The sequence below is a fragment of the Pteropus alecto genome, unplaced genomic scaffold, assembly GCF_000325575.1.
Source record: "Pteropus alecto unplaced genomic scaffold, ASM32557v1 scaffold87, whole genome shotgun sequence".
Taxonomy (NCBI): Eukaryota; Metazoa; Chordata; class Mammalia; order Chiroptera; family Pteropodidae; genus Pteropus; species Pteropus alecto.
This window is the reverse complement of record NW_006443225.1, coordinates 17,102,126-17,112,125: the sequence shown is the minus strand read 5'-3', so window position 1 is coordinate 17,112,125 and position 10,000 is coordinate 17,102,126. Positions and strand designations below refer to the sequence as shown.

General features: G+C 46.2%; 1 protein-coding gene across 1 annotated transcript in view; it reads right to left on the bottom strand.

The window, feature by feature from the left end:
* ZFHX4 (zinc finger homeobox 4) overlaps positions 1–10,000 on the bottom strand; it is a 170,894-nt gene that overhangs the window by 2,465 nt on the left and 158,429 nt on the right. Inside the window, exons 11-12 of the mRNA XM_025041118.1 lie at positions 6,822–10,000; positions 1–118 (exon numbers count right to left, since the gene is read on the bottom strand). The exon at positions 1–118 is cut by the window's left edge and continues 2,465 nt beyond it; the exon at positions 6,822–10,000 is cut by the window's right edge and continues 2,284 nt beyond it. Of these exons, the coding sequence (XP_024896886.1) occupies positions 1–118; positions 6,822–10,000 (3,297 nt within the window). The remainder of the gene's footprint in view (positions 119–6,821) is intronic.

Genomic DNA, 10,000 nt, shown 5'->3' with positions numbered 1-10,000 from the left:
GGCGGCGGAGGTGGAGTCTGCAGCAAGGATTTGGTGGGGGCGCTGCCGAGAGACAGGGCGGGGGACGAAGCAGCTGAAGGAGGGAACCCAAGCATGCCTGCACCGGGAGGTGTTAAAGCTGCAAAGGACAGCAGAGAGACGCCACCGTCAGTGCACGGAGCCACGCGCGCGGATGGACAGGTGCGGCCCCCTCGCCCAAGGCCTCGGCCGCACACCCGGCCCCTGCCCCGCACCCTGCGCTACTGCGTCTGTAACGTCGCTCGTATTCGTTTCGACCCCCTCCCGAACGCTAAGGAACGTCACCTGCACAGTTCTGCGACAGTTTACGCAGAACACGAAGGGCTCTCGCATTATGAAGGGCAGACGGTGAGGAAAAGCGCCTCGCGGTGAACAGAACAGGGGTCACTTCTCATCGGCGCACGTCGCGAGATCCCTACTCTTATTCGTCTCAAGCACTTTCTCGCTCTACCCCTGGGGAGGCCAGGCCCACTCGTCTCCACTTAGCGGTCTTATAATGACCGCGCGCGCGGAAAGTAATTAGCTATCAAAGAAAATGAAATCCGTCTGCCCGAGTTCCAGTAGAAAAAAACATCTACATCGAAGAGAGAAGGCGATAAGCTAATTAAATAGCAATAGGGAATGACCACTGAAGACATCAAACATCTATGAGCAGTGGACTAACTCACAGCTGTCGCTGACGACGTCTGAGCCGTCAGACATCATTTCATTTCTAAGGGGGGCGCGTGAAGCCACCGCCCGTTCCTACCCTGGCGATCCGGCTAACAGAGTGCTTGATAGGAATTAAATATATTAACTCGACTGTGCCGCCCCCAAAACATGGTGCTTCTTCAAGATTTGCTTGTAGTATGCAAAAAACGATTCTCGCCTCTTTAGAGAAGAGGACATCGGTGTTCCGCAGCAGACAAATGTGGGGTACGGCATGGCTCCTATCAGAACGCAAGGGATCTTCGCTGGGTGTCAAGTCCCCAATCTAATGTAGTGGCTCGTAATAATTTATTACAAAACTGTTTTTATGAGCTGGATAGTTGGGGAAGAAACTGACAGCTCGAGATAGAAAAGAGACTTGTAGAAGTCTGCGCCTTCTCTGAAAATGTTGTTAGGGGCAAATAAACTTGACCGCAAAAGGAACAGACTGGATGGGTGGTGGTAGTTCATTCCTGACCGAGACAAGGCTCACTACCAAATGATCATGACAAGGACTGTGTTGGAGGCCTGATGGGCTGATGGAAGAATTCACCAGAAGGGAAATCAAGTTTAATTGATTAGTGCATAGCTAGAGAGAGAATAATCAGAGATTTAAGACAATCGTCTTTTTAATATTGGACAAAATCTTAACCTCCATGAGAAATGCAACATTTGGGTGTTAAAAAAAGGTGACACGAAAACTACATGCTTCTAGCTCTGTAGCTAGGAAAAAGAAAACTTTAGTTTCTTAATTGGTTGTCACCTAGCTGTGAAAGCTTTCCTTAGGCTTAGCACTGAAGACACTCGGAAGTCGTCTTCGACATCATTCTCAACTTGACCCTCTTCGTTATTACCGTCAATTAGCCTGGCTTATCACTGGCTGCTCTTTTTTTAACCTTACCACACCCAACTCTTCTCCGATCTGCTTTGAAATAAGTTCTGTGGTTGTTTCAGTAATAGTCTCTAAGGAATGTCCATCATGTTAGAAAATAGTTTCCCAATAGCCTCCTACTAAGTGGGGACAGATGCCAAAAATTCCATTTTTTTTTTTTTAAGAAAATTGAATCTGCAAATATTCAGAATGAATAAAAAGAAAAAAATTCCTCGAACGTAACATTGTATTTCTGGGGGAAACCGATAACACTATGAACATTTTTCAGAAAAATGGCTGGCACATTTGAAATAACATTAAATGGAAATGGCTTAAGCTTCGCGAGGGGTATGGTAGAAATGAATGAGTAAATTCCCCAATCTTTAATCCAAATTGGCATGATAGACTTCTTGGTTCCTGAGACTGAGACTTAGCCCTAGAGAAAACTCTTAAGTAATGGAGTCCCTTTTGGGGGCCCAAAGCCTCAACTCCCCTGCCTTTATTTCTACACTACTAAGCCTGGTATATCTTCATCTTCTTTCTACTTGCCTCCCCATAAAATTTTATTTGCAAGCAAGAACCAAAGATATGAATACACCTATTCCTGAAAAGGCTTAATATATACTAGATTCGATAACTTGAGGTTTCTTCCCACTACGGTATTCTGATTTGATATCCGAGACTATTTTCCATTTAGCAGAGGACAATGCATTAAGTGAAAGGAATTACTATCTAATTACAGAATTTCAGGCATGAGTGATTCGGGTGGAAGAAGCTTCTCTAAGGACAAAAGAGCCTTCTTTGCCTTGTCAGAATGACACTATGTTGGCAGCCAGCTTCTTTGGCCTACTCATAAAGCCAACCTTAGTTCTAAGTCTAGTATCACGAGACTTCATACTCAATAATAGCACCCTCTTCCATCTACTGTTTTTTCTCCCCCCCCCCAAATCTAAAGAAATCGCTGGCTCACATATCTCTGTGACATGAAAATTTAAGACAAGGGAAATTTTAAGAACCTTAGAGACTTCAAAAAACAGCCATGGTAGTTAGAAAGCAAGATGGATGAATTAACTCGACTAGGCTTTCCCGCCCGATGGAGTCTACAGATTCTTATCAACAGGTCATACAGCGAGGTAAAGACATCTTTAGAAGACCTCAGTATTCTTCTAAAATCCCAACTACTGTAGTCAAATGCTATTCAGGGATTTCCAGGAACTCGGCGTCCTGAGGGGTAAGCTGAGTCAAATAATCAGCTGTTAAAGAAACAATTTCAGAAAAGAGATACACACTAAGAATACTGAACCGTGTACATCGGGCCTACGAGGAGAAGACACAGCCCTGTAAAAATGTACAGTCAAAAATTCCATACAGGAAAACCACAAAGAGAAATGAAAAACTGAATGGTAATCACGATGCAGAAGAAGATATATTCTCTCCCGTTCCCTAACTCCTACTCTTTGAATTCTTTGAAATTCTTTGAAATGTCACTGAAAGATTAAGGTTTATGTACCGATAATCTCAAACTACCATCATTTTGTTCAGTTTTGTTTCTCTGAAACAGCTGCCTATTCCCAAAAGGAATGCTTTCGGAAGAAAATGCCTGTGTCACAATAACTTACCTGTGGTTCCTTTTCCCCAGGTTTCTTTGATCTAAGGTCTCCCAGAGGGAAAATTTATTTTTGAGGTGAAAAATAAAACTAATTATGTACACGGGGCCAAAGACAATTGTGATAAAATTATTAAAGACTTACTGTTATCTAGATTTACCCCGAATGTGCTAGTAAATTACCCTGAAGTATGAGAAAAATGCAAAAGGCATGTTTTGAAGTTCCATTTAAGGAAATTGGGTTAGGCAGTCTTTCTAAACACTAATGGCACATGTAAAAATCAGACACCGCTTAAAACGGTACAGTAAATGCGTTCATAGAAAATCAAGTTATTTTTCTATCCATCTTGAGCAAAATGTCAAAAGAAGCTAATACCCTAAAGGATAAAATGTAAATTTAAAGTTTTCTCATTTTTTCTGGGTATACGGGCATGGGATTTTCTACTGCCATTTTCCCTTTTTGTACATGATCATGATAGGAAAAGAGAGATAGGAAATGATTTTAAGCAGAAAATGATTCATTTTATTAAGAAATGAGTAATTCTAAGTAGTGATACTTGCACACAGGACTGGGCCCCTGCTCAGGAAGCAGGCACATACGCTATATGTTACCCTTTGAACGGAACTTCTTCATGATTTCGAAAGACTGAATAATTTGAAGATTCCTTGGGAGTGAGGTAAGGAAGTTTTGCGAGCATTAAAGCTGGAAAAGCAAAATAGCAATGCCACCCAAAAAGGAATAAAACGAATATTTAAATCACGAAATTTCGATTTGATAAATACTCAAACCGAACATGTACATTGCAATTAAGTCGATTTTGGGGTGTAGCCTTTGGAATCAGACTTATTACTTCACAGTACACCTCAGATTCAACGGCATCCCTTTGCAGTGAGTCCTTGGGATTAAAACCTTCAAATCTACCTTCAAAGGGACAGGATAGTTTTTAAATGAAAACACTTTTCCTTAGCTAAATCCCATTAAAATGGGCCCAAGATGAACATGTCATATTCTCGAAAGTCTCTTCATATAAACTATTGCAAGAACCCAGGGTATATGAGAAATACAGAAATATTCTATTTTTCTTCTTTCTGTAAAAGAAGTGATTTTCTCCTTTTGTTTTACCTAGCTGATGTGTCTATTTCTCTCGTAAAGCGAAGGAGGTATTTGTTTGATGAAAAACAATGCAGTAGAAAGACGATGATGGAAAGATGGAGAACCATAACTTCATAGCCCACGAGATGGCTTAAACAGTCAGCATTACCCACTACAGGTAAACCAACCTAAAAAGGAAGTGAACGGGAGGTGTGGGAACTCAGGCTCTCCCATGTGGTCCTGCTGGTCCCTCTGCTGTGCTAATGTCTACCATCTATTGCAAATAAAAAAAAACTAATTCAAGAGAACTGGTGAATTGCAGTAGGTAGGTTCACAGACCTTTTCTCTTTATAATGTTCTTGGTCTATTTCGGTCCACGATTTAATAAAGCAACAGTCACACCTAGTGCTGGCTGAGTTCCTTAGCGCCTGGTGCATTTGAAGATGCTGCCACCAAGGAGAGCCTGCCTCTGACACCGTCCTGCAACTCTGAGAGCTGTGAACGGGGCCCGTATCTCAGGAGGGAGGGAGATGATATTTATGGGGAGTAGAGTGAGGAGGAAGGTTAGGTCGTTTAAGTATTTCGTAAACATCTTCTGTCTCCTCCCTTCTCCCTTCCTGTCATATCCGTTCTCAGGGTAGCAGCTGCAAACCGGAAAGGCAGTCAGCGAAGGACCCCACCGTCCAATGACGGGCCTCCTTCTGATCCAGTGGAGAGAAAAACGAGATGCTTCGACCACTATTCAGGGGGGTGACTACCCAGACTGCATCAATCCCAGATACCTGAACTGTTCTTAGTGCACGTAAAATATCAAATTTTACTGTTTTCCATGATATTTCATATAACCGAAATATACATAATTTCATGGAGTTTTTCACATTAGACATTATGTGGAAAAACTTTATTGTATATAACTGATCACAGGAGTTTTTCCACGTAAGACATTTTTCTATGTGTCAACTAATAATCACAGTGATATATCAAATGAGACTAGAAAGCTAGTACATTCACGTGCTAAAAAAATCAGCCATTGCATTATTCTTAAGACAATGACATCTGTCAATTAAACCGTACAGATAAAACATGTAATTGTAGCTCTAATATTTAAGGCCCCGAGAATATTCAGATAATTAAGCCCACAGTCTTATGAGGGGTGAGGTAGTCGGAGTGACAGTTAGAGGAAGGGGCACTGCAGACATGATCTTGGGGACGTCCTTTATGTGTGCGGATCGGTTCCGCTTCTCTCTAATGCCAACGAGTCATAGCGCAGGGAGCCAGAAGAGCTGGCAGTGGCCAAGAGGCCATTCGATGGCATTGTTTTCAAGTCTCCCGAGCTAAAAGTTAAAATGGGAATATCTTCCTAAGGTCACAAGTCAAGTCTGGTCTTAAGAAGAAAGGGTGACACTGAAAAGTTTGAAATTTATGTAAAAGTCCAATTTGTGTAAAAGCAGCTCTTGAAATTTTGGAAATTTTCTAGAAATATGCAATTAGTTCATTCTTGATAAATCTCTTTAGAATGTCAAAATTTCCTTTTAAAAGGAAAAAAAAGTCACTGTTAATTTGAAAACTGAAACTTAAAGAAGAAATTATAAGAGAACCATTTTTTCCTATTCTAGGTAACATATAACTTTCATTGAACCTATTAAACAGTCAACATTAGTTATATGTTTGGCTTTGTGATTGTCTAGCACACTGTATTCAATTTTTTCAACCTAATATAATTCGATGCCTATATTTATTCGTAAAATTGAAACTACACAAATTATATTTCTCTCGAATACGGAATTGGATCCGTCATCTGGGGTTGCCTCAAACAGCTTTGTAATTTTGTTAGGACTTCACTACGGACTTTGGCTGGAGCGGGGGTAGAAGGGCACGGTGTGCCATCGATAGATTTCTAAGGCTGTAAATTTAAATAACAGGCAGCAATGGATGATAGAAAAATCAAAATCTCAGAGCAATGCCAAATTACAAACGATCCTAGAAGTCCTATTGTTAGTAGTCCAACTTTAAACATAAGCTTTATTACCTGCTCGATGCGATGTGGGTGAATCCCTGTGGCTAGAAGGCCCTTAGCTTTCGAACTTCCTAGCACTTATGGAAAAACCAACCAATCAACAAGCAAACAAACAAAAACCACCACCACCACCACCGCCCCCCAAACCAAAAAAAACCGTGTTCCTTGGCAAGAACATAAATTAAGATACCAATAAATGTACTATTTAATGCTTCGCTTTCTTAATATGTACAATGATCAGTACTGAAATGAGCATATAAAAGGAATATTACTAAGACAAAGATTTAATGATATAAATAATGAATATATTTCTGAGACACTGCCGTGATCTACCCAGTCTTTATTTTTCTGCATACATTCAGGCTGACTGACCTGGTTGTTAATTATAGCCAATACGACATATATCTCAAATAGTTTAATGGCTTCACTTACTGAGAAGAGATCCGAATGTACCCTGTTCTTGGTTCCATGTGATCAGCTGTCTAATATTAACTAATGAATCAGACTGACTCTCCTTCAAAGGACTTACTGTTTGAATTTTGTGGGAATCCGGGCAAGGAGGGCGGACCGTTCATTCCAGGGAGGAGGACGGGAGGAAGGCCGGGGAGTCCCGGGTAGGCTGCCGGCAGATTGATGCCATGGAGGGCGCTGCTGTCCATCACGCTCGGCTGCTGCACCGCTAAGCCCAGCACGTCTGAAGCTTTCTTTATCCGATCGAGTTCTTGCTGCGCCATCAGCTGGCGAACGGTGGTCGGGGCCAAGTAATCTTTCTCCCGATCAAGCTGACTCCCAACGGTCTCCCTCACTTTTGAAATGTGCTGTTTGGAGAAAATGTGATCTCTGATGGACAAGCGGGCGGAGTACTTCACCCCGCACAGGGCACACTCGGGTTTGGTGCCCTCCGTGCCGCTCTGATTGATCATGAAAGGCTTCCCTATGTTAATTTTAAATTTCTTCTCCTTGGCCCTCGCGTTTTGGAACCACACCTGGACCACGCGTTTGGGCAGGCCGATCTCGTTGCCCAGCATCTCACATTCCTGCATGGTCGGAGTTCGGTAGTCACTAAAGCAGGCCTTGAGGACCTTGAGCTGGAGATTGCTCATTTGGGTTCTGAAACGCTTGTGACCTGGTCGGTCGTTATTTTTGGATTTGAAAGGATTGCTGGACCCAAAAGGGTTGGGGGAACTCGGGTCGGCGATGCTGGACGTTTCGCTGCGGTCAGCGTTGTCATCGGGGTCATCTGTGATATAAAAGCTTTGGTCGTGGTCGCCGTCTTTATCGTTGAAATGTATCGAGGGGCTGGTGAGAGAAAAGAGAAATTTCTCATCGCAGACCTCCGGGGTGGGTGTGGTCGCCGCTTTGGGCAAAGCGTCGAGGGTTTTCGGCTCTTTGGGAGACAGAGCCGGCTTGGCCGCGTCTCCGGCGCTGCCCATGGTGCTCTCCATCTCTGCGTTGCCCTCGTCGCCGGTGGTGGCGTCGCTGATCGCCGTGTTCACTGATGACGTCTCGTCAAAATCGGTTTTATTTTGATCGTAGCCAGCCTCGGCGGGAGGGGCGTTCAAGTTCTCGACATCCTCGGGGCACTCCGCTTTAAAAGAAGAGGGGCTGAGCAGGTTCTTCGGGGACAGCTCTGCCGTTTTACTCACGGGCGTGGACACCGTAGAAGCCAGTTCGTTCTCGCTGGACAGATCGATTTTCGTGAGCGGCAGAGACGGATAATCGAAATAAATGTACTTCTGCGGGCTTTCGCCCCCATCTTCCGCTGGTATCAGGGGGCTCGGGGGCAAGCTGTAGCCCGCCTGCTTCCCCTCGTTCCAGTGCCGAGAGCGGATGTGGCTCTCGAGGGCCGACTTGGCCTTGAACAGGGCTCGGCAGAAGGGGCACCGTTTGTGGGACTGGGCCGGCCCCACCGCCCGGAACTGGCCCTTCCTCTCTCGGGCCCGGGTGTTCTGGAACCAGACTTGTACGACTCTCTTTTTGAGCCCCACCTCGCGCGCGATGTGATCCAGCATTTTCCGCGTGGGGTTGGAATCCAGCAGGTACTTCTCGTAGAGGATTTCCAGCTGCTCGGGGGTGATGGTCGTCCTCAGGCGTTTGTCGCGGTGCTGGTCTTCGCCGCTGTTCCCTCCCTCCTTTTCGCTGCCGTTGGTGTCTTCTTTATCATCCAGTTTTCTTTTCAGAGAAGCGGCGACGGTGGCCGGGGCCGGGGCGTGGGAGGACCCGGTCTGAGGTGGCATCTGGGAGAGCGAGCCGCCCAGCAGCTGTCCGGTCATGAGCGGGTTGTTGGGGTCGAATATCATGTAGGGCATGTCCATGGGCCTCTCCAGGAACGGGGAGTGGAGGAACTGGTTTTGAGCAGCTAGGAAGTGCATGTGCTGGTGCTCCTGCCAGAGTTCCAGGCTCGGGAAGGCGACGGTGCACTGGTCACACTGGTACTGCAGTAACTGTGGAGGTAGACTGTTCTGGAGAGAAGTCATGGAAATCTGCAGGGGGCTGGAAGGGACCGGCGTCTGGGTGGCCGAGGGGGGTCTTCCCATGAGCTGGGTTTGTTTGGGGGGCTGGGGCTGAGCTGCCGAGGCCTGCGGTGGGTCTGAGGACGTCGATGTTAACGGCAGGGCTGGTTTGGTGCCTTGGGAAGCGGGGGAGGGGTCGCTCTGCTTTGGCTTTTCCGGGGGGTATTCGGGTTTGGGAGAAGTCTTCTCGGGTTCTGGTTTGGGTGACGGAATCAGAGGGGTGCTCGTCCCGGAGCCAGAACCTGCCGCAGGGACAGCGGCGTTTTTGGCTGCATCCGTCTGGCCGGCCGCCGCGCAATGCTTGTACACCACTTGGTCGGTGGCGTCCATGGAGTCTTCGGTCTGGCTTTCGTCTTGAGCGTCATCGTCTTCATCCTTGTAACACTGCTTCTTCTGATGCGTGATCAAGTCAAAGATCCTGGGGAAAACCACATTGCACTTTTTACATTGGTACTGCATGTTGCTGGTCCGAATGTACCGTTCGTTGGTGAGTTCTCGTTTCTCATTATCCTTCGTTTCTGCTTGATTCTCGTAACTCTTCCGTGCTTTCTGACGAGCGTTCTGGAACCAGACGACGATGACCCGGGTCGGGAGATTGAGAACGGTGGAAAGTTGTTCTATCTCATCGTCTTTGGGGTAAGCGTTGGTGTCAAAAAAGTCTTGTAGAACCCTAAGCTGATAGTCGGTGAACCTCGTTCGAGAAGACCTCTTACTGAAGGAGGCGTCGGATTTGTAATGCTCTAAGGACGAGGGCTGCGGGTCGATCCGGATGTCTTCCAGAACCGTTATGGGCGGGTTGCTGAAGTTGTACGGCGAGTCCTTGTTTCTCTGCCGTTCCTTAAAAAGCGTGTTTCGAAACCAGTGCTTGATGACCTTCTGCGAGAGGCCGGACTTCTCCGCCATCTCCTGGATCTGTTCTTCGCTCGGAGAGTTATTGATGTCGAAGTAAGCCCTCAGGATTTTCAGCTGATCGTCCGTGATCCTCGTGCGCGGGCGTTTGAACTGCGAATGCCTTAAGAAGTTGGGGTCTAAGCCGAGCTGCTGCTGGCAGAGCTGGGTGAGGTCCGCGGACAGCGTGTCCATCTGGGGCAGCTGCAGGGCCAGCTGCGGCGGGAGTGCGGGGTGTTGCACGGGCTGCATCATGATGGAGGGGAAGAGGGGGAGGTCAAGGGAAACGGGCAGCTGCACCTGCGGG